General features: G+C 47.0%; 1 protein-coding gene across 4 annotated transcripts in view; it reads right to left on the bottom strand.

The window, feature by feature from the left end:
• The window catches only part of INTU (inturned planar cell polarity protein), a 257,263-nt gene that overhangs the window by 6,786 nt on the left and 225,299 nt on the right, over window positions 1–25,178 (bottom strand). For all 4 annotated transcript variants that reach the window (XM_029589506.1, XM_029589682.1, XM_029589593.1 and 1 more), the window contains exon 14: window positions 22,506–22,695. In XM_029589506.1, the coding sequence (XP_029445366.1) occupies window positions 22,506–22,695 (190 nt within the window). The remainder of the gene's footprint in view (window positions 1–22,505; window positions 22,696–25,178) is intronic.

Here is a 25,178-nt window from a genome sequence, read left to right as displayed (position 1 = left end):
TTTAGGAGATGTTTAATTGAGATAAGTAGAGCCGAGGTTTTCTTGTAGGTGTCTTAGATTGAATTTTGGATGGGAATCAGAAGTTAAATGTAGTCAGCATAGAGGAAGTGGGTGATTCCATTATCTTTTAGTAATTGGCAGATGGGGAGAAGGCATATGTTAAATAGGGTTGCGGATAACGCTGATCCCTGGGGAACTCCAGTGTTGAGGTTGATCTTTTTGGATGGGTTGTTATTAATTAAAACTTGGTAGGTTCTGTCAGATAAATAGGAAGAGAACCATTGTAGGGTGGTGTCACTTAAGCCAATTTGAGTCAGTCGTTCTAAAAGTATATTGTGGTTTACTTTGTCGAACGCAGCTGAGAGGTCAAGGAGGATGAGTAGGTATTTTTCACCTTTGTCGAAGCCTCTTAGTATTATGTCATTTAGAGAGAGGAGAGATTCTGTGTTTATATTTTTTCTGAATCCATATTGAGTTGGAGGTAAGATGTTGTTTGTTTCAAGATAGTCGACAAGTTGGGTGTGTACGACATTTTCGATGGTTTTGGCTATGAACGATAGGTTTGAAATGAGGCGATAGTTAGCGAGGATTTCAGGATCTAAGTTGTTCTTTTTTAGAATTGGTTTGATAACAGCAGATTTGAGGCATTTGGGGTAATTACCTTCAGTCAGGGATAAATTGACTATTTTGGTGATAGTTCTAGATATGGTGGGTTCAATTGTTTTGAGGGTTGTTATGGGGATGTTGTCTATTGGATGACTGGCGGGTTCATTTTATTTATAATAGATTGAATTTCGAGAGTGGAGGCGATATCAAAGTTTGACCATGATGAGGTTATCTTAGTGTTCGGTTTGATGTTTTGGTTGTTGTTGGTTGTTGGTTAGGATTAGATGAGATATTTTGTTGTTGAAGAAGTCAACAAAGTCATCGCTTCCATGTTTGGTACATGTCGAATCTTGGGTGGTTTTAGTAAGTTTCTGAACTATTGAGAATAACATTCTGGGGTTATGATGAAATTTGGAGATTTTGTTGGAAAAGAATTCCTTCTTTGAATTGTTGATGATATTTTTATATTGTGCCAAGTGGCTCCGATAAATATTTAGTGTGGTTGTATTTTTGTTTTTTCTCCATTCTCTTTCTTTTTTCCTGAGTATACGTTTGGCAGTTCTGATGTTATCATTATACCATTGGTTGTTGTGTTTAGATTGTTGTTTTGTCTTTGTAATAATGGGATTGATGCTGTCTGCTACTTTTTTCATGATATTTAGCCATGATGTTGTAGCATCCTCGGAGTTAGATAGATTTATGTTGATTAATTCGGTTTGAAGAGTTTTTTGTAGAAGTTCAGTGTTGAATGGAGGACGGTAAGATATTTTGTTTGGAATGATTTGAGGTGCTTTAAGGTTGAAGTTGACAAGTTGGCTTGGATTAGGTGGTGTTCAGACCAATGTATCTCTGTGGTTTGAGTAGTATTTGATTGCCAGACTTCAGTGTTGATAAAGATGAGGTCAATGGTGTGACCGCTTTATGAGTTGGAGATTGGATTATTTGCTTTAGATTTAGTGTTGATAGTGCATCGAAGATAGTTTGGCAGGTTTTTGAGTGGGTGGGTAAGTTGAAGTGTATGTTGAAGTCACCAAGGATGATGATGGGTTTGTTGAAAGATATGTTATTCATGATATATTCAATTAGTGGGGAGCAGTTTTTTCGAGAACTCCTGGAGGACAGTAAACAAGGCAGATCTGTAGTTTTAGCGAATCAAATAAAGCAATTTTGAATGGTGGAGATATGTTTGAAGGATGAAGTGTCAGTTGAAGGTTTTTTTGGGGGTGGTTTTTTTTTTTTTTTTTTTTTTTTTTTTTTTTTAGAGATAAGCATTAAACCACCTAGTTTTTTATTTTTTCTGGGAATTGAGGAGGTGTTATATTCCTGGTTGGACAGTTGGTTAATTAGTACTAAGTCTGTGTTTTTGAGCCAGGTTTCCGTTACTGCGATGAAATCTGGTTTGGAGTCAATGAGTAGGTCATTGAATAGAGGAATTTTTTTTATTATTGAACGGGCGTTGACAAGTACGAATGAGAATTGGATATGTGTGTTGTTTTTGTTGTTTATTGGTTGTTTCAGTTTGTAGAGAGGCTTAGAGGATGTGTGCTTCTTTTGTGCTGAATGGTTATTAGAGGGCGCGGGTTGTTTGTTTGGAGGTGGGATTTTGTTGGTCATATTCTTATCTTCGGTTTGAGCTTCCTTTAGTCCTTTAGTTTGTAAGGTGATTACGAGTGATATTTGTGAGTAGAGTTGGTAGAGGACAGTAATTGGTTGTATATACTGAGGGTTGTTTTCTTTAGCGTTGGGAGAGGTAGGGAGAGAAAAATAAAATTAGGAAGGAGGAAACAAACTGGAGGGTGCGCTGAATGGGCCGCGCGAAGGGGCGCGCAAAGGGGCCTGCTCCTTTGGATGCGCTCCTTCGGCGTGCGTTGCACGGTGCGCAGTGCCTGGGGTGAGTGTGTATTTGAAAATCACTCACCCGGCCCCTTCTCTGACGTCTGGTGGCTGTGCAAGCTTCGGATCAGGTGATTTTCAGCTTGAGAGGCCTTTCCGAGGCCTAGCCAGGTCCTGTTGCGCCCGATGCAGGCTTGATCGGGGGGGGGGGGGGTCGCCTCGTTTGGGTTCCCCGGTTGTCGATGGAGGCAATCGGCCGGTCGGGTCTCCCTTAGGGCAGGCCCCTGCGGAGTCGGATGTCGTCGGGTGAGAGAGAGGCTCCCGGCAGCGCTGCTGAAGTCCCTGAGATGGTGAGTGAGGGGCTTTTGCTTAACGGTTTTCTGCTGTTAGGGGGGGGGGAGCGCCTGGGGTGAGTGTGTATTTGAAAATCACTCACCCAGCCCCTCCTCTGATGTCAGGTGGCTGTGCAAGCTTTGGATCAGGTGGTTTTCAGCTTGAGAGGCCTTTCCGAGGCCTAGTCTCGGGTCCTGTTGCGCCTGGTGCAGGCTTGATTGGGGGGGGGGGGGTGTCGCCTCGTTTGGGTTCCCTGGTTGTCGATGGAGGCAATCGGCCAGTCGGGTCTCCCTCGGGGCAGGCCCCTGCGGAGTCGGATGTCGTCGGGTTTGAGAGAGGCTCCTGGCAGCGCTGCTGAAGTCCCTGAGATGGTGAGTGAGGGGCTTTTGCTTAACGGTTTTCTGCCGTTAGGGGTGGGGCACCTGGGGTGAGTGTGTATTTGAAAATCACTCACCAGGCCCCTCCTCTGACGTCTGGTGGCTGTGCAAGCTTCGGATCAGGTGGTTTTCAGCTTGAGAGGCCTTTCCGAGGCCTAGTCTCTCGTTCTGTTGCGCCCGGTGCAGGCTTGATTGGGGGAGTCGCCTCGTTTGGGCTCCCCGGTTGTCGATGGAGGCAATCGGCCAGTCGGGTCACCCTCTGGGCAGGCCCCTGCGGAGTCGGATATCGTCGAGTGAGAGAGAGGCTCCCGGCAGCGCTGCTGAAGTCCCTGAGATGGTGAGTGAGGGGCTTTTGCTTAACGGTTTTCTGCTGTTAGAGGGGGGGGAGCGCCTGGGGTGAGTGTGTATTTGAAAATCACTCACCCGGCCTCTCCTCTGACGTCAGGTGGCTGTGGAAGCTTTGGATCAGGTGGTTTTCAGCTTGAGAGGCCTTTCCGAGGCCTAGTCTCGGGTCCTGTTGCGCCCGGTGCGGGCTTAATCGGGGGGGGGGGGGGGGGGGTTTCGCCTCGTTTGGGTTCCCTGGTTGTCGATGGAGGCAGTCGGCCGGTCAGGTCTCCCTCGGGGCAGGCCCCTGCGGAGTCGGTACCTTGATGGAGCTGAGGGACAGACCCTTCTGTAGCCCATTCTGCAGGAATTCCAGGTACACGGGAACGTTAATTGAGCATGGTATGATGTCGTGGTCTTCGCACCAGGCTTCAAATACTCTCCAAATCCTTATGTACGTTAAAGATGTGGAGAACTTGCGTGCTCGGAGTAGGGTATCGATTACAGCCCCCGAGTATCCGCTCTCTCTCAGATGAGCCCTCTCAATGGCCAGGCCGTAAGAGAGAATTGAGCTGGATCCTCGTGGAGGATCGGTCCTTGTTGAAGCAGGTCTCTGTGTGGAGGCAGTGGCAGGGGGGGTCCCTGCCAGTAGTCTTCTCATGTCTGCGTACCGCGGTCTTCTCGGCCAGTCCAGGGCCACCAGAAGTACTAGTCCACTGTGTAGCTGTATCTTGTGAATGATTGCGCCCAATAGGGGCCACGGCGGGAATGCGTATAAAAGAGTCCCCTGTGGCCATGTCTGTACCAGGGCATCAATCCCCTGGGACTGAGGTTCCCGCCTGCGACTGAAGTACTTGGTTACTTGGGCGTTGGACCAGTTTGCCAGAAGGTCCATGTCTGGTGTTCCCCACCGATTCACTATCATTTGGAATGCTGCGGTCGACAGCTTCCATTCTCCTGGGTCTAGACTTTCTCTGCTGAGGTAGTCCACCGTGATGTTGTCTTTCCCGGCGATGTGGACGGCCAAGATCTCCTGGAGATTTACTTCCGCCCACGACATTAGGGGGTCTATTTCCGGAGACACATGTTGGTTTCTGGTTCCCCCCCTGGCGGCTGATGTAGGCCACTGTTGTGGCATTGTCCAACATTACTCTGACCGCTTTGTCTCGGAGTCTGTGAACGAATCGTAGGCAGGCTAGTCTGACTGCCCGCGCTTCTAGATGGTTGATGTTCCATCCCGACTCTTCTGCTTTCCACTGTCCTTGGGCAGTTAGCTCCTCTCAGTGTGCTCCCCATCCTCGAAGGCTGGCGTCTGTGGTGAGCAGAATCCAGGTTGGTGAAGATAGTCTTGTTCCCTGGCACAGGTGGCTGGCCTGCAGCCACCATTGTAGCTGGGTCCGGACTCTGCCTGGGAGTGGTAGACATACGGCGTAGTTCTGAGACAGTGGATTCCATCGCGATAGAAGCGAGCGCTGTAGGGATCTCATGTGAGCTCGCACCCATGGCACTACTTCCAGGGTGGATGCCATCAGCCCGAGGACTTGCAGGTAATCCCATGCTGTGGGGCTGGGTTCGCTCAGCAGGATTTGTAACCGGTTCCTCAGTTTTGATCTCCTCGTGGGAATCAGGCTGACTTTGTCTTCTTTGGTGTCGAATCGGACTCCTAGCTATTCTAGAGACTGTGAGGGCTGTAGACAACTTTTGTTTGTGTTGACCACCCATCCTAGGCTCTCCAGTAGAGTTTTGACTCTGTTGGTTGCTTGGTGGCTTTCCTCTGGGGATTTCGCCTTGATCAGCCAATCGTCTAGGTAAGGGTGTATGAGAATTCCTTCCTTCCTTCCTCAGTATTGCCGCCACCACCACTATGATCTTGGTGAATGTCCGGGGTGCTGTGGCTAACCCGAAGGGTAGTGCCCGGAACTGGTAGTGACGGTCCAGGATTTTGAAGTGTAGGAAGCGCTGGTGTTCCTGATGAATTGAGATGTGTAGGTAGGCCTCCGAAAGATCAAGGGATGTGAGAAACTCTCCCGGTTGTATCGCCCTTATTACTGAGCGTAGGGTTTCCATGCGGAAGCGGGGAATCCTCAGGTGGCGGTTAACCGACTTGAGGTCCAGGATATGCGTGAACGTCCCCTCTTTCTTGGGGACGATAAAATAAATGGAATAATGCCCAGTATTTACTTCTTGTGGAGGCACTGGGGTTATGGCCTCGAGTGCCAGTAGTCTGGTCAGTGTAGCGTCCACTGCCCACCCTCTTGGAGAGGTCGTGGCAGGAGGATTCCATGAACTTGTCCGGAGGGGTTCGTAGGAAATCCAGGTAGTACCCCTCTCGAATAATGGCTAGGACCCACTTGTCCGAAGTTATCTCGACCCATCTGTGGTAGAATAGGGCTAGTCTGCCCCCTATGGCTTCTTCCCTTGGACGGGTTGGCTGAATCTCATTGTGGAGTGCGGCTGGGGCCTGGACCCAAGCTGATTCCCCTCTTGTTGTGCTTGTTCCGAAAGGACTGGTTCCTGCCTGTAGGGCGGGGCGCTTGATAGTTGCTTCTGTATGGATTGAAGCGCTGTGAACCTCTGCCCCTGGAGGACCGGGGGGGAAGGGTCGTTGGTTTCTCTTATTCCTGTCCTCCGGTAGGCGCGGCAATGGGGACTCGACCCATTTGTTGGTCAGTTTCTCTAGTTCGCTGCCGAACAGGAGGGATCCTTTGAAGGGCATCCTTGTGAGGCGCATTTTGGAAGATGCGTCGGCCAACCAGCTTCGGAGCCAGAGTTGTCTCCTGGCAGCCATAGCTGATGACACTTCTCTGGCCGCTGTGCGCACCAGATCGGAAGCAGCGTCCGCAAGGAATGAGACTGCTGGTTCCATGGCTTCCCCAGGGATGTTGCTCCTGGTCTGAGAGAGGCAGGACTCGTGTCACTCGGTGCAGCAGGCTGCTATTTGTAGGCGACGTCAAAGGACTGTTTAAGGATGGATTCCAGACGCCGGTCAATAGCATCTTTGAGCGCTGCTCCTCCCTCCACTGGGATAGTAGTGCGCTTCGAGACTGCGCAGACCATGGCATCCACTTTAGGGCATGTCAGAAGGTCTTTGACTGCCGGGTCCAGGGGGTACATGGCTGCCATAGCTCATCCCCCTTTGAATGTGGACTCTGGAGCACTCCATTCCAGGTCGATCAGCTGCTGGACGGCTTGTAACAGAGGAAAATGGCAGGAGGTCTGGTGGAGGCCCTCTAGCAGGGGATTCGTCTTAGGCTCCCCCGAAGCACTTGCGCCCGGGATAGCGAGCTCCTTCAGGCTGTGGGTGACCAGGTCAGGGAGCTCGTCCTTGGTGAACAAGCGCCTCATGGTTCCGTGAGGCTCTGTCCCCGGGGGGAGTTCCCTCTCTTCTAGGGGCTCTGCTTCCTTTTCAGAGTTGTCCGTGTCCCCCATAGGTGGGGCTTCTGGGCGGTGGAAACATTTGTCTAGGCCTAGAGGGGCCTGGGGCATAAAGGTCCTCTGGTGGAGGCTGTGGCTGTTTGGCCGGAGGCTCCGTCTGCATGTGGACGAAGGTGTGTAGCTCTTTGAAGAATTCTACCCATGAGATAGATGCTGGGTCCAAGCTAAGGGGTGTTGAGTCCCTGGAGGTCCCCGTCCGAGGGGGTGTCCTGCTTGGATTTGCTAGGTCCGGGGTACTCACTGAGGAGCTAGAACTTGGCCCTGGGTGGGACTGGCCCTGGACTGGATCTCCCAGGGCCTCCTTGCACTGAGTGCACAGGGCATTGGCATCTTCACTTTGTGCTGCTCTGATATGGCATGCTGGGCAGAGGCCTTGATCTCCGTTTCCAGTGGTGCCATGGCTATAGGCGCGTAAACCCTTACGCGCTCCGGAGCGTCTAAGATGTGCGTGCAGGTTGTGCGCATAGTTGTGCGCCCAAGTCGCAGGTATGCGCTCAGCCCGGTAGGCGTGCGATGCGTGTATATCTTATGCGCACGGCCCTTGTGCGTGTAACTTTATGCGCACGGCCCTTGTGCGTGTAACTTTATGCGCACGGCCCTTGTGCGTGTAACTTTATGCGCACAAGTACTCTATGCGCCTAGCTAGCCTTGTGTGCCCGGATCAAGACGGCGGACAGGGCAGCGAATAGGGCCAAGATGGCGACTGCAACCATGCGGGCAATATGGCGACCACTTTGGAGGGTCTCCTGTGGGAAGACCCTTTGAACTAGCCGGGGCCTGGCCCTGGTAGGGCAGATCAACCCGGCGGCACTGGTCCCAGCCGGTGACCTGTGCGACTCCTCGAACCTCGGAGTCTATGCTGAAGATTTCTACCTTACCTTGTCTTCGGCGCTTCCCGGTTTCGTTCCGGGCGGTCTCCGGCTGCGGGGGGAGAGGGCAAATACCTTCACCATCGCACTCAATGGTGCACCCGCTGCCTCTCAGCCGCGCCCAAGATCGGGGCTAGGTCCTCACCGCGAATTGGCCGCCGGACTGAGGCTTACCTCCGAGGGACCACGGAAATCACCTCGGGAATTCTCAACTGGGGGAGGGACCAAGGGTATCACCGCAGGAGAGCGGGGCTCGTCTTCAGAGTAGGTTTTCTCCGTTGAATTGTTCTAACGCTGTGAGAGTGTGCAGATAGTCCCTAACTGCTATGGAGACGAAAAATACTGAAGAGCTGCACTTCCTGCAGGGGTATATGTACTAGGGGCTGACGTCAGATTGAAATCTGATCCGTCTCCAACTGCTATCAGGAGTACATTACACCCATTGGTCCTGAGTCCATCTGCTACACGTTAGGAAAAACCAATTTTGCAACAATAAAATTAGAAAATTTGATTACTGGTAATTGTAAGTTGACCTCCCCAACACGAATGACTTGATGTTTTAAGCTTTGTTCTCATAGATACCGAATGGGGAAAAAGCTTTAGTAAATCAGGTCTCCAGATTGGAAGTATAAGGCATGCAGCGGCAGTTACTACCATGAGCAATTTGCTGGGCAGACTGGATGGACCACTTAGTCTTCATCTACTCTCATTACTATGTTATATTCCCCCCTATGGCAAATTCCTCTCAGTGATGTACCATTAATTTATCATTTGTCAGCTCTGCTCCCCTTAGCGAAGCACTTTGTTTTCATAAAATAGTTTAACAAGGGACTCCTAGGAGCCCCCACCAGCACATCACTGCTCATTTCCTGAAGTATCTTTCAGTTATATTAAAATTGATTTTTCTGGGGGTGCTATTCTGCCAGCAACGGAGATGGTCACATGAAATCTTGCTCTCCCTCCCAGATCTAATTTCTGCTTCTAAAACTCAGCCTGGAACTCAGCGATTACCCGGGGAAAGTGTTCACCGGTACCTGAAGCAACCACTATGGCAGCAAAAAGAAAAACTGCAGACTTGAAGCAGTTTTCTTTTTCTAAAATACTGCTGGAGCTGACTGAAGTTCCTGCCGACAGGCCAGAGCAGGCCGCTGCGGAAGGCACTGCGGTAAATTTTGGAGACACAGCTGGTAGCGCAGCAGACGCCAAAATCGAGCCTCCTGCGCTTGTCACACAACTGAGGGATGAGATACGGGGGTGGTTTGTAGAATTTAGGGCAGATCTTAAAAACCACAAAAAAGAACTGTTGGCTTCTGTCTCGGACTTGAGGGAGGATTCTGCAGCGCTTGGGCAGAGGGTTGACGAGGTCGAAGTTAGGACCAAGAGCCACGCTGCAGCGTTGAATACCTTGAATCAACAGCAGGGACACCTGGAATCTGAACTCATCGCGATGCAGGACAAGATTGAAGACCTTGAAAACCGCACCAGGAGGTGCAATATATGAATAAGGGGTGTTCCCGAGTCACCTGCTTATTCCAAGGTCCCAGAGGTGGCTGAGAAGATATGCAGCTTCATTCTAATGGAAGGAAATGTATCTAACAATGAGACAACTGGACAAAACCTGTGCATAAAGCTGGAAAGAGCGCACAGAGCTTTAGGATCCAGATCGGACACCAAACCGCGTGACATGGTACTGTGCTTCCACAGCTATGCCCAAAAAACTGTAGTTATGGATGCAGCCAAAAAGCAAAATGCCTGGATGTGGGAAGGTAACTATCTCCATTTTTCAGGATTCAGCTTCTTCCACGCTCCGGAGGAGATATGAACTGAGAGAGGTAACCTCCTTTATGAGAAATGAAAACATCAGATATAAATGGGCTTTCCCGTTTGGATTACAGTTTGTTGTGAAAGGAACATCGCACAGAGTCAAGACACTGAGCGCAGCAGTGGAGGCTCTAGAAAAGGCCAGCTATAGTCTCAATATAGCTGCTACCAAGCCCACATCAACAGCACAGAGACTTGTGGATCAACCGAGATGGCATAGAGTTGGCAAGGGTGGCAGGAGACTTAGGAGGCACTCAGAAGATTCGAGAGCGGCCTTGTCAAACCAAGGATGAACGGAGGAGGGGACAGCTAATCTTTGGCACACCAGGTTTTTACAGTGGACGCTGTGATCATTTGTAGAGCTCTGAATCTGACCCCTGTCTACCATGCCTCCAAGAATGGTGATCGTAAATATTTGCTTTTACAGGGCTCTGTTTGCTCAACATAGTTCCAGGTTGATTATATGTTACATGTTATAACTGTTGGGGGGGGGGGACGGGACGACACTGATAAGGGCCATCCTCGCCTGCATTGGGGGCACTCCCGATAATGGTGCAAGCCATCCTATTAGATGGATGGACGGGGGGAGGTGGGGGGGGGGGGGGGCGCGGAGGGATTGTCTCTTCTATGTACAGGTTTATACAGCAGCATGTCTTGGTAGTTAGTATCTGGGTCTTAGGGGCTATGGGCTCCAATCTGGCAGGTGACCCTTCTACATCTGATACATGGCTGGGATATTAAGGGTTGTTTCCCTTAATGTGAAGGGTCTCAATCATCACCATAAACGCTCATTGTTAGAGCGAGAGTTAGTAGCCAATGGAGCCACTGTAGGGCTAATCCAGGAAACCCATTTCCGAAAGCGTTATGAACACCTCTTATCGTAAAGGCAATTCCCCCATAAATTTCTAGCAGTGAGTACTAAAGACTCCAAATTTGCAGGAGTGGATATTTTGATAGCCAGAGATTTCACCCACGAAGTCGGTGATGAGGTTTTGACTTTGGTCACTATCTATGCCCTAAACACGGGACAGGGTCCCTTCTACACTGGTCTTGACGATCTATTGTTGAAGCATGCCGAAGGACCCCTGATACTGGGAGGGGATTTTAATATTACAATCAACCCAACCTTTGACAACGCCGCCCAGACCTCGTTTGCGTCTCGGGCTGCGAGGTCTTCTTTAAAATTTTTAATGGCGAGATGGGATCTGTATGAAATATGGAGGCATATATTCCTAAATACGCGTTCCTACACGTATTTCTCAACTGCCCACCAAGCCTAATCTAGGATCGATTTTTTTTTTTTTAGTTGATTCTCAGATACAAAATAGAGTGGTGCGGGTAGGAATTGATCCAATCACCTGGACGGATCATGATCCAGTGAGCTTGGCAATTAAATTAACCACATCTCATTCGGGACCAAGGTTTTGGAGGTTAAATGAGACATTATTAAATGATAAGGCTTTTTTGACGAAATTGGGGCAAGAACTACATTCCTATTTTCATCTGAATGCTACTCCGGAATGTTCACCCCCGCTTGTATGGGAATGCTCTAAAGCCCAAGCTAGGGGATTGATTATTTCGCAAGCTACCTTTTGTAAAAAAACAGAAAGGGGAAAAGAAAGCTCTCTTACATGCCTCAATTACCCGGTTATCAAGGCAGCATCAAGGTAGGCAATGTCCAAAACTGTATCGGCAGTTAGAACGAGTGAGATCAGAGCTACAACTTTTAGATGCGGACATTACAGCTTTGGCCTTAGATATTACAAAGCAATAGTATTATGAAGAAGGTAATAAGGTGGGGCGCTTCCTGGCTAGACGCCTTAAGATAGAAGCTTTTCGACTACATTTGGTAAAAAAGGCCACCTAGGGTGGCACGAGCGGTACTTTTTCTTCCTCGAAAGAGTGGGGGTAGGGGGTCCCGAATATAGCCTGGTAACATGGAGCAGCACACATGCGGGAAATTGTTGACGCTTATCATAAGAATGATACTAAACAGTGGGTCCGCTTAGAGCAAGCAATGGTAGGGGTTATGCCACTACAGGCATTATTTTGGCAGCCTAAAAATACATGGCAGTCACTAGATTTCTTCCCGGTCGCATTGCAGAACACACTTATAATCTGGTCTCATTGGAGGGGCCAAATAGTGGGCTCTTTCACCTATTACCAGTGAACACACCTATTCCACAACACATGTTTCCCAGTAGGGTTTCATTCCCAGGTTTTCCACAGTTGGGTGAACCAGGGAGTAGTAAACATCAGTCACTTATGGAAGGAGGGAGACCTGATGTCCTCACATGATCTTCAAGACAGATTTAGGGGAGTTATGCAAGACTTTTTGGGAGTTACACAGGTCCGACATTTCCTGAAAAAGGTTAGGGATGCTCAAGCGGTTCGCCCTACCAAATCATTGTTCGAGACGTATTGTGATCATGCTGATAAGATCAAGGGAGTTATTTCTAAACTGTATACGCCTCTCAATATGCACTTACCTTATGCATTTACACATATACGTGCCTGGGAGGCAGAGGTGGATGTTGCATTAACTGAGGAAGATTGGGATAATGTGTTTCAGAGGACTGCTAAAAGTTCTATCTCTGCAGCAATTCAAGAGCACTGTTATAAACTATTGTACAGGTGGCATTTGACTCTGGTTCAATTACATGCTATATATCCTCACGTTGCTGATAAATGCTGGAGGCAATGTGGTCAGACGGGATCGTATCTACACATCTGGTGGACATGTCCTGTAGTGACTCCTTTTTGGGATAAAGTCAGAGGATGGCTGCGGGAACTGAACGATATAGATATACCAATGCGACCTGTTCAGGTCTTGCTGAATCTCCCCAGCGAGGGTTTGGATCAATCAAAGCAAGCATTTGTTTCACAGGTATTTATAAAAGCCCGATGTGAACTTGCCAAAGCTTGAAAATTGCCTGACCCACCATCCCTTTCAGCAGTGATCCACAGACTTCATTCGTGTTATCAGATGGCACACCTCGCCGCAATCCAACAGGATAAATTATCCACTTTTCAACGATCGTGGGAACCCTTTATTAAGTGGATATTCGATAAATCCTCACCTGGAAGCACGTAGCCATGATTTCTGTTCTCTGGTTAATTTTATTTTTTCAAAGACAAAGGTACTGGGCAGTAACCACCAGGAGTCACACTTGGGACATAACCGGATTTATTCTCACATGTGTAACAAAAGAACGACACATAGCTAGCTATATGTACTAGTTGAATGCTGGACTGGATAATATGCTTTAATGCCGAAGTAGTGGTCATTATTTCTTCTACATCACATATGGTCTATTTCAGAGAAGAGACGGGATAGCGGGGGGGGGGGGGAGGGAGGGAATCACTTGGGTTTCTTATTTGATAATTGTATTGGCCTAAAAGTATTGATGTCAAATGTTGATTGTTTATCTTGGTCAATAAAAATTTACATTAAAAAAAAAGGATTTTTCTATATAATCTATCATTCTATAAATTAGGCCTGAATTCCAAGATGGAAGAACTAAAGCATATTAAGATGACTTGTACACTACTTGATATTTGGAGGCACTGTTTTCCCTCATGATAGGAATTACTCCTTTTCTTCTAGCCCCCATAAAACCTACTCTAGGCATGATTTCTTTTTAGTTGACAAGGTTGTTAGTAATTGGATTTCTGATGCGGCTATAGGTCTAATCATTTGGTCTGACCATGCAACTATTTGGGTGGATTTAGAGTACAGAGGCATAGATTCCGGGAAAAGATATTGGAAAATTAATGATACTCTATTGGCAGACAGGACTTTTGTTCTTCATTGACAATTGATATTAGGGGATATGTGCATTGTAATGGATTGGGAGAGACAGATTCTTCCCTTTTTTGGGAATGTTTAAAAGTTGTTATTCAGGGATGGTTAATATCCCAGGCAGTCTTTAAAAAAAGCAAAATTGCTTACCTTGTAATAGGTGTTATCCCAGGACAGCAGGATGTAGTCCTCACATATGGGTGACGTCATCCACGGAGCCCTTAAGCGGGAAAAACTTCTGGCAAGTTTCTAGAAGCTTTTAACTGGCTGCCTGAGGCTACTGAGCATGCCCGGCATGCCATGATATTCCCTGCCACAGGGGTCTCACTCCAGTCTTGTATGCAGCTATAAGCGTTAGCAAATAAAATAATAAAGTCTGAGGCCCAACTCCGCGGGGTGGCGGGTGGGTTTCGTGAGGACTACATCCTGCTGTCCTGGGATAACACCTATTACAAGGTAAGCAATTTTGCTTTATCCCAGGACAAGCAGGATGCTAGTCCTCACATATGGGTGATTAGCAAGCTAGAGGCTGAGTCATTGTCCATGGAGGTAGCAGTGATGCTTTGTTGAAGAAAATGAGTCAGCCGAAGATCACAGCAGAGTGGATGTAGAAGGAGTTGGGATTAAACTGGAAACAAGTTCTTTAAGACAGATTGTCCATAGGCTGAATCCTGTCGTCCTTCCTTGTCCAAACAGTAATGAGCTGCAAAGGTGTGAAGGGAACTCCATGTTGCTGCTTTACAAATGTCAATGATTGGTACTGAACGAAAATGTGCTACTGAGGTTGACATTGCTCGAACTGAATGTGCCTTTACTCGCCCTTGGAGAGGAAGGCCTGCTTTGTCATAGCAAAATTGTATGCAGTCTGCTAACCAATTGGAGAGAGTATGTTTCCCCACTGCTTTACCTGGCTTATTTGGGACATAAGAGACAAAAAGCTGATTGGATTTTCTGAGGGACGTAGTGCGATTCAAATAATAGGACAACGCACGTTTACAGTCCAAAGTGTGCAAAGCTCTTTCGCCTTGATGAGAGTGAGGCTTTGGAAAGAATGTGGGTAGAACTATAGTTTGATTTAAGTGGAATTCCGTAACTACCTTAGGAAGGAATTTTGGATGTGTTCGGAGAATCACTTTGTCATGGAGAAACTTTGTATAAGGTTCATATGTGACAAGTGCTTGTAATTCACTAACCCTCCTAGCTGATGTAATGGCTATGAGGAAAATAGTTTTCCATGTGAGAAATTTAAGTTCACAGGTATCTATGGGTTCAAAGGGAGAACGCATTAAACCTGTTAAGACCAGATTTAGGTCCCATTGTGTAGCTGGGGGCCGAATTGGTGGTTTAAGTTGAGTTAGACCTCTCATGAATCTACTGACGAGAGGTTGTGTGGAGATAGGTGCATCTCCTATCTTGTTATGATAAGCTGAGATTGCACTCAAATGTACTCTGATTGACTATGTCTGAAGACCAGAGTCGAAGAGGTAGTACAGATAATCTAGAAGAGTAGTTGTGGGGCAAGTGAAAGGATCTGTATTGTTTTGCTTGCACCAGGACGTAAATCGTTTCCATTTGAAAGAATAATTCTTTCTTGTGGAAGGTTTGCGGGAAGCTATAAGTACTTGAGAAACATTAGTTGAGAGATTAAGAGATTGCAAGATCAAGCTTTCAACATCCATGCTGTCAAGGATAGGGATTGAAGGTTGGGATGGCGCAACCGGCCCTGATCCTGAGTGATGAGAGTGGGAGCTACTCCCAGGCGTATTGGATCCTTGATTGACAGGTCTAGCAGTGTGGGAAACCATACTTGTCGAGGCCAATATGGGGCTATGAGAATCATGGACCCCTTGTCCTGCTGTAGCTTCACCAGCGTTTTGGTGATAAGCGGTATTGGAGGATATGCATATAGTAGGCCTGAGTTCCAAGGGCGAGCAAAGGCGTCCTTGGCCGGTTGGTTCTTCTGTTTGTGCAGAGAACAGAAGTTGTCCACTTTGTGGTTCAGATGTGAAGCAAAGAGGTCTGTTGTTGGTTGTCCCCAATGTTGGAATATTTTGGTCGCAATGGAGGGATTCAGAGACCATTCGTGTGGTTGGAACTGGCGACTGAGTCGGTCTGCTAGTACATTTTGAATCCCTGCTAGATAAGTGGCCTGTAGGAACATGGAGTGGTTCAAGGCCCAGTCCCAAATCTGTGCCGCTTCCTGACAAAGGAGATACGAGCCCGTACCTCCCTGTTTGTTGATGTACCACATGGCTACAGTATTATCTGTCTGGATTAGCACAGTCTTGTGTGAAAGACAGTCCTTGAACGCATGCAGCGCATAGCGTATAGCTCGAAGTTCCAGAAAATTGATTTGATAAGTGGCTTCGAGTTTTGTCCAAGTTCCTTGCGTTTGGAAAGAGTTCACATGAGCTCCCCATCCCAAGGTGGATGCATCTGTAGTTAATGTTATCTGAGGGATCGGTTTTTGGAAGGGTAGGCCCTTGCGCAAATTGTCCTTGAGTATCCACCATTGTAGCGATGAGCGTAGTTGGTGGGTTACTTGGATGCGAGAGTGAAGTGGTTGAATGGCTTGGATCCATTGTGAGCGAAGAGTCCATTGGGTTAATCGCATGGCAAGTCTTGCCATCGGAGTAACATGAACCGTTGAAGCCATGTGGCCTAGTAAGATGAGAAACTGATGAGCTGTCACTTGTGGTTGTATGGACATGGAGTACGCCAACCGGGACAGTGTTTGAGCACGATCTTCTGGAAGAAAAGCCTGTGCAAGGTTTGTGTCTAATTCTGCTCCTATGTATTGTAGCAGATGAGACGGGTGGAGGTGGGATTTTTGATAGTTTATGAGAAAACCCAGTCTGTGAAGTAACTGTATCGTGTAACGTAGAGAAGTTAGTGCTCCTTGGTGTGACTGGCTTTTTATCAGCCAATCGTCTAGGTAAGGGAAGACATGAACACCTTGTTTGTGCAAATGTCCTGCTATTACTGCTAGGCATTTGGTGAATACTCTGGGAGCTGAGGCGAGGCCGAATGGTAGGACTCTGTATTGAAAATGCTGGTGTCCCACCTTGAATCTTAGGTACTTGCGATGAGGTGGGAATATAGGTATGTGAGTATAAGCATCTTGGAGATCCAGAGAACAAAGCCAATCCCCCCTTTGTATGAGAGGAAGTATGGTGCCTAATGATACCATTCTGAATTTTTCTTTCTTTAGAAATTTGTTGAGATTTCTGAGATCTAGAATGGGACGAAGTCCTCCGGTCTTCTTTGGAATGAGGAAATATCGGGAATAGAATCCTCTTCCCTTCTGTGAGTGTGGTACGTGTTCCACAGCTTTTGCTTTCAGAAGAGTAGATAATTCCATTTGTAATTGAGGAATGTGCTCGAGATAGGAGTTTTGTGGTGGAAACTCCTGCGGGGGAGCTGTGAAGTCCAGGTGGTAACCCTGATGAACTATGGATAAGACCCATTGATCTGTGGTGATGCTTTCCCATTCGTTGTAAAATTGGGAAATCCTTCCCCCTACTGGTAAATTTGGAAAGGGGTTTGGTTGGCTCTGTTCTCCGGGACTGCTTTCAAAAGCCAGAGGTGGAAGCTGTTTGGGGCGGAGGCTGCGGCCTTGCAGCTCTCTGCTGTCTTTGCTGAGGCCGTTGTTGAGGCCTTGTAGAGCGTGGTCTAGAGGTCTGAGGGTAATATCTCCTCGGCCTGTAGAAAGGCCGTCTGGTGTCTCTACGCGGCGGCCTGCAGGCAGGGTGAGTTGAAGGATCATGGGACAAAGTGGAGAGCTGCTTCAACGTTTCAGAGTGCTCTCTAAGCTGTGTTATGGCATCTTGCACCTTTGTTCCGAACAAGTTGTCACCTTGGCAAGGCAAGTCCACTAGTTTATCCTGGACTTCTGGACATAAGTCCGAAGCCTTCAACCAGGCCCATCTTCGTGCACTGATGCCTGATGCTGCAGTTCTGGAAGAAGTCTCAAACGCATCATACGCCGCTCGCACCTCATGTTTGCCCGCATCCAGACCCTTCTGCACAATCTGTTGTGCTGCCTCCTGCTGTTGTTGAGGTAGAGATGGGAGAAACTCCTCAATCTGTTTCCACAGATTTCTTTGATGCTGCGTCATATACAGTTGGTACGCAGCAATCTTAGAATTCAGCATCGCTCCCTGGTAAATCTTATGTCCCATAAGGTCTAGGAATCTGTTATCTTTTCCTGGAGGGATAGAGGCGTGCGTTCTAGACCTGCGTGACTTCTTTTGCGCAGATTCCACAACTAATGAGGTGTGTGGCAGTTGTGGCTTCTCGAACCCTGGGGCTGCTTGGACTAAATACGTAGAGTCCACTCTGCGATTTACTCCAGGTGTTGTACACGGGTGCTCCCAAATCCTTTGTTGAAGCTGCAGCAGCACTTCATGTACTGGGATAGCCAGGTTATGTTTTGGGGGATCTACAAATTGTAGTATCTCCAGTGTCTGCTGTCTTTCATCCTTCTCCGCTTGGAGCTGAAAAGGGATGGACTCTGACATCTCTTGGATGAAGGAAGCAAAGGATAAATCCTCAAGATGGGATTGTTTCTTGGCCTGAGGCGGAGTACCTTCTGATAAAAAATCCTCTGAAGAGTGCTCCGATTGTGTATCTGACCATGTATCTGTTGGTGGCTGGTATGAATGATGGTCCAGCCTTTTTGATGGTGATATCCCAGATGGTCCTTGTAAAGGATCTTGGGTGTCCTGCGCACCAACACTGGCATCACTTTCCTCCTCAGGTTGTGAAGGCAAGGAAGCTAAAAGATCCTGATATCTTTTTGTAAGCATTGCATGCAGTCTTCTCTCAGAAGAAACTTCTGGAGCCTGCAGGGATGTGTGCTTAGACTTTCCTGATGCCTTTTTCCCCTGCCCTGGAGCTCTGGACGGAGCTAGGGTGTAATGTGGTGTTATTTGTGCAGCAGTAGACAGTGCTGTAGTTAGAAAAGAGAACATTGAAATGGGAATCAATGAGGAGATAGGCCTGGAAGCCATTGTGGACATCGAGGTTTGTAAAATAGTCGATTCCATCGATGGCTCTGACAGCTGTATCGACGATGAAGCTGTAGAAATCATTGGATCAGCCGGTATCGCTGAAGAGCAGCAGGCCGCCTCCATCGGCATAGAAAACACTGTAGAAAGCGCTGCAGTCGTCCTCGCCATCGAGATCGACGATGGCACTGGCATCGGCATCGATGATGGCACCGGCATCGATATCGAGGAGGGCATCGACTCGATAGTCGGCATCGATTGAATTATCGGCATCGGCCCGATGGCCGGCATCGACCCGGAGGTCGGCATCGACCCAAGGGCCGGCATCGGCGATGTCGCCGGCATGCTTTCTTTAAGGGCATCAGTGACAATTTTCTTAATCAAAGTGGTTAAGTCCGTCACGGAAGTCGATGGTATCGATTCCTCTGTAGGCGTTACGGAGGTTGATGACAATTTCCGCTGTTTGTATACTGGTTCCTCCGGCGGTGGCAATGGAGCAATCGAGTGATGTCTACGGTGCTTATGCTTTGTGCGAACCTCAGACACGGATTTTGACGATGCAACGGATGGTGTTGGCGATGAAGCGTCCCCCAAACCTTCTGGGATTCTCGTCTTTAGAAGTATCTTCTTCGATAAGCCTACCGGTGAAGATTTAGTCGATGACGAAGGCGACGGCGATGCCCGGATTTGAAAAATCTGAGCCATTTTTTCATGGCGAAGTTTCCTACCTTTCACCGTCATTTCTTGACACTGGGCACAAGAGGCGATGTCATGGTCTCCACCCAAACAGCGCACGCACTCGACGTGCGGGTCCGTGATCGACATAGTCCGGTTGCAGGCCGGACATTTTTTGAATCCGGAAGTTTTCTCCGTCGACATCCGTCGATGATTTCGGATTCCTTTTTGTCAAAAAAGAGTATGATGTTTGTCACCAGCCGGTGACAAACCGAGCGAGACCCGTAAAGGGTAAAAAGTTGAAAATTAAAGTTAGTCGTTGTGAGGTAACTCACGGGGCTCCTGGAAACCGCGATGCAGCTAGCAGCGCGGAAAAAAGAAGACTGGAGTGAGACCCCTGTGGCAGGGAATATCATGGCATGCCGGGCATGCTCAGTAGCCTCAGGCAGCCAGTTAAAAGCTTCTAGAAACTTGCCAGAAGTTTTTCCCGCTTAAGGGCTCCGTGGATGACGTCACCCATATGTGAGGACTAGCATCCTGCTTGTCCTGGGATAAAGGGAAAAATCAGCATTGAAAACAAAACTGCAAGCAGAAATTGCCTCATTAGCTGTGCTCCATAAGCTGGAGCTTTCTCATTCAGGGGTAGATTTTATAATTTTGCGCGAGCACGTACTTTTGTTCGCGCACCAGGCGCGAACAAAAGTACGCTGGATTTTATAAGATACGCACGTAGCCGCGCGTATCTTATAAAATCCGGGGTCGGCGCGCGCTGCCTGTTCCCTCCAAGGCCGCTCCGAAATCGGAGCGGCCTCGGAGGGAACTTTCTTTCCACCCCCCCGCACCTTCCCCTCCCTTCCCCTACCTAACCCATCCCCCCGGCCCTATCTAACCCCCCCCTACCTTTTGTTGGCAGATTTTCACCTGCTGAAAGCAGACGTAAATCTGCGTGTGCCAGCGGGCTGCTGGCGCGCCATCACCCAACCCGGGGGCTGGTCCGGAGGCCTCGACCATGCCCCCGGGCCGGCGCCACTCCCCAGGTCCCAGCCCGAACCGGCCCCTGACCCCGGACATGCCCCCTCCCCGCCCCTTTTACGAAGCCCCGGGACTTGCACGCGCCGGTGGCCTATGCAAAATAGGCGCGCCGGCGCGCGAGGGCCCTGCACGCGTAAATCCAGCTGGATTTACGCGCGCAGGGCATTTAAAATCCGGCCCTCAGTGTATTTCAAATTACAAAAAGCAAGAAATGCTTTATATTCTTTAGAAATGGACTCCATTTAATTACAGCTTAACCTAGTTAAACAAGAACATTTTGAATGGGATAACAAGGCTAGCCAGCTTTTAGCTTGTAAGCTGAAAAAACGTATAGCCCAAAACCAAATTACCAGGATTCGAGATGTAGATGGGTCTTTGTTGACCTCTTCTAAGCCTATTCGGCAAAGGTTTATGCATTTCTATGGGGTATATAGGGTTGATTCTAACATTGTTGATCACCAGATAGATACTTATTTAAATTATGTGGATCTTCTGAGTATAACATAGGAGGATAAACAATTTTTTGATAAAGAAATAACACAACTTGAGATATTGCAGGGGATTAAGGAACTCAAACCAAATAAAGCCCCGGGACTGGATGGTTTCACGGCTCGGTTTTATAAGAAATTTTCTTCAGAACTGGTTGCATCCCTACTGGCGATGTTCAACACTTTGCAATTGGGTAATCCTTTGTTTTCAGGGTCTAATGTGGCAGGTATCACTATTTTGGCCAAACCAGGCCACGACCCTTTGGTGTGCAGGTCCTATAGACCCATTTCATTAATTAATATAGACCTTAAGATTTTAGCAAAGTCCTGGCCAACCACGTAAATAGAGTGATGGCAAAACTAGTGCACCCTGATCAAGCTGGTTTCATCCCAGGCAAGATGGCGGCTAATAACGTGCATAAAATCATTGACCTTATATGGTGGGTATGGAAAGAACAGATACCGACTGTTTTGCTCTCAGTTTATGCTGAGAAAGCATATGACGATGCATTGGCCATTTTTGTTTCGCACCCTAGAAAAGATGAATTTTGGGCCCTTCTTTCTCAATTGGTTACATCAGCTTTATAGTGTCCCAAAAGCCTGTATTAAGGTTAATGGCTCCTATTCTGATCTTTTTACTATTCAAAGGGGTACTAGGCAGGGGTGTCCCTTGTTATTTCTGGAGCCTTTGGCAATCCGGATTCATGCTTTGGAATCTGTATCACGGATTTCTGTGGGTTCTGCTAGTTACAAGTTGTCACTCTTCGCGGATGATATTCTGTTTACCTTGACAAACCCAAACAATCTCTAGTAGGGGTGGTAGAAGCATTGACAGAATTCAGCTCTGTATCTGGCTTTAAATTAAATCTGGCAAATCGGAGTTACTCAATATCTCAGTCCCCATTGAACAGTTATCCTTTCTAAGAAAGACATTTCATTTTAAATGGGCCAAAAAGAAAAACAAATACCTGAGTATTTTTCTTAGCAACAATGTTGAAGATTTGTTTGGGTTGAATTATACACCTCTAACATCTAATAAAATTAAAGATTTTGATATCTGGTGGGGTTTACTTTGTCATGGCTGGGCAGAATAGCGCCTGTCAAGATGAACGTTTTACCAAGGCTTTGTTACTTTTTTCAATCGTTGCCCATCCACATTTCTACTGCTGCTCTAAAATGCTCACAAAAGCGTATTTTCGCTTTCATATGGAAGCAAAAGCCTCCCAGGATTGCTAGAAACATAGGGGTAGATTTTTAAAGTTATGCGTGGGCGAAGATTTGTTCACGCAACCTGGCGCGAACAAATCTACGCCCGATTTTATAACATGCGCGCGCTGTTGCGTGCATGTTATAAAATCCAGGGTTGGCGCACGTGCAGGGGGGTGCACAACTGTGCAACCATTCCCCGGTCCGGAGGCTGATTTGGAGGCCTTGGCCACGCCCCCAGAACGCCCCTGGGCCGGCACCATGCCCACGGCCCCGCCCCAGAATGCCCCTGAATGCCGCGCCGCCCCCGACGCGCGTCCTGGGGCTTTGGTGCGCCGGCGGCCTATGCAATATAGGCGCGCTGGCACGCAAGTCCCCTGCGCGCGTAAATCCAGCTGGATTTACTCTTTGGAACCCATTTACCACAAAATAGGTAATCAGAAGTTCCATAACCCAAGGAACTGATATCATATGACTGCCATGATAGCTCTGGTGAGCTACAGTCTCCATGGCAATTGTCTTTTGTTGGAAAGAGTTTTCGAACCAAAAAGGTATTTTGACATCTTATTTCCTCACTCTCACCAAAAAGGTTTGATGAAATGAAAAAATATTAGAAAAGAATTGCATGTACAACAGAATACAAAAGAAAAGAAGTCATTCTGTTGCAGGATCTCTCAAGCATTCTTTGCTCTTACCTTGTCAAGCACAGTCTGTTGGAAGACAGAGCGGATTGACAGACAGCAGCGATGGAAATTCTTGATTAGCTGAGGGTGAATGGAACCACTGAGCTGTGCCACTTCTCTGTGTGTTGGACAAATAAAGATTCCTTGAGCTGTTTCCAAACTTACATAGTGGAAAAGGGTGTTTTCAGGACCCGACGTGAGCCTTTAAGCAAAGACACAACTATTTTAGTTTCAGAGAAAGCCTGGCCTGTATTACTTGCTTTGCAGTTGCTGCTCCTGTGAATGTTTACAGATAACAAGAAAAAGAGGGGTGTTGGCAGGGGAGTTGTGTGGTCCTGAAGGATCATATATATCAACCTTTGGCTAATTCTTCTGCTGGTCTCAGAAGAGGTACCACACCCTAGAGAGAACCCTGTTTTCTCAAGGTTTAATATGGCCACTGGATCTCTGTACTTAGTAGCCCATGAGATAGACCGACAAGAAAATATAATATTTACGTTCAAGAACATCTGAAACTTTTCAACCCAAGTTTCATATGATGCTAGAAATTAAACCCACATTTCTCAAAACCCCCATAACTTTACAATTCAGAAATACAGATTCAAAGGTACTTACTAGGGATGTGTAGAGAAATTTTTTTCATTTTGGTTTGTTTTATTAATTTTTGGATCATTTAAAAAAAAGTTTTATGGCCTTTTTTCCATTTTTATTTATTTTGGAAAAGAGAGAGAGAACTATTTTCAAACAACACACAGGGAGCGGTATATTAGAGCATGAATAATGATCTTTATAGCATAGTGAGAAAAATTCAGTTGCTCACTTAAAGAGTAATAGATAGTGGCTATTCATCAAATAAAACCCTAGGGATGCTGAGGTAAAGGTTAAATAAACCAAAATAATGGTAACTTAGGTGTCTATTTTCCTTTATTTAGAAACACAGAAATGTAATAGCAAAAAAGACCATACGACCTATGTAGCCTGCCCATCCACAATAACTTGCAACCACTCCCTCAGAGATCTCCTGTGTTTATCCCATGCTTTCTTGGATTCAGATACTATTCTTGTCTCCACCATCTCCACTGGAATACTGTTCCATGCATCCACTACCCTCTATAAAGAAATATTTCCTTGAATTCCTCCCAAGCCTACCCCCTTTCACCATCTGATGATCCCTTGTTCCAGAGCTTCCTTTCTGTTGAAAGAGGCCTGCCTCCTGTGCAAAGATACCTTGGAGGTATTTAAATGTCTCGATCATATCGCTCTTATTGCACCTTTCCTCTAGTATATGCCTGTTTAGATCTTTAACTCTGTTTCCATATGCTTTATTTGCATACACCTTCATTTTGTGTAGTGTGCCTAGGGGGTTGTTTTTGCCTATCATGTAAGTATATAGTTCAATATACATGGTGTGTAGATCAATTTCTATATTATTGTCCATGCTCAAACAGATGACTATCACTAAGGTCAACCCTGCTGCCACCCTGGGCAAAAACATTCAGCTAAAATTTGACTTCCGTTGTTAACTGGGTTGCCATAATCAATGGAGATATTCTTAACCATGGACATTAATTTCTGTGCCACGATTACTCCACAGAAATTGATATGCATAGTGATTTCCATATGCAGAGGTACAGCACCATTATTGAGATAAAGAGTAAACCCTAATGCCTTATTCTTTATATCAGCATGCTCATGCTATTGTGGAAATGGGATATTGACATGAGCATTACCATAAACACCAACAGTGATATCAGTACCTACAAAAAGTTGTTTTTAACTCTTCAGTTTTATTTCCCTTGCTTATCCAGTTAAAAGTTAGCCAGATAAATCATTTTTAGGCTATGATTCGTTGGATAATTTCTGATTTTCAGTGTTATACAGCTAACACAACCAGATAACTTTAGGGCAGCAAAAGAACAGTCTTAAAGTTAGCCGAATAAACTTATCTAGCTCACTTTTAAGACAGTGGCATAGCTAATGTGGCATTTTGGGAGTCGAGCAGGAACAACGGGAGCAGGGGTGGAAAGGCTGCTGAGCTGAAAAGTGGCACGCAGTCAGGGTCTTGACGTTTTCAAAAAGTTTTTTCAGCCATAGGTAGTATGCGCCATGTTGTGCCACGCTATCTGGGATCCCATCCCATCACCAGCATTCAGAATCTCCGCACAGCACTGACTAGTGATGCGCTTGTGAGGTTCCAACTCCACAGCCAGTGATTAGAGGCCCAGTGCGGTGCCGGATTGTTATGCTCTGGTGGGGGTTCCCATACTCCAGCCAACGATTAGAAGCTCCGCATGGTGCCAGATTGCGATGTGCTAGAGGAGTTCTCATCCTTCCTCCAGCAATTAGCCCCAGCATGGAAAATTATATATGAGGGAGAAGAAAATGTGTGCGCTCCAATCCCCTGCTGCCCCCCCCCCCCCCCCACTCCACTAAGACATGACAATCTCAGAGTTATTGGAAATCAAAAGTTCCCAGGGATGGAGTGGGAGACATGTTTTATCCTTATTAGTTTTAACTGTTGGGGGTTATTTGATATGTCTGCTGTTTTGAAATATTTAATTGATTTTTGGGACACATTTAAAGGGGGTTTTTTTTATCTTTATTCTTTTTATTTATTGGGTATTTTATTCATTTGTTTTGAAATATTTTTATTAATAAGATTTACTATTATGATTGATTTATATT

This window comes from Rhinatrema bivittatum, chromosome 1 (assembly GCF_901001135.1).
Source record: "Rhinatrema bivittatum chromosome 1, aRhiBiv1.1, whole genome shotgun sequence".
Lineage (NCBI taxonomy): Eukaryota > Metazoa > Chordata > Amphibia > Gymnophiona > Rhinatrematidae > Rhinatrema > Rhinatrema bivittatum.
The sequence above is the reverse complement of the archived record's forward strand: the minus strand, read 5'-3'. Positions and strand labels throughout refer to the sequence as shown.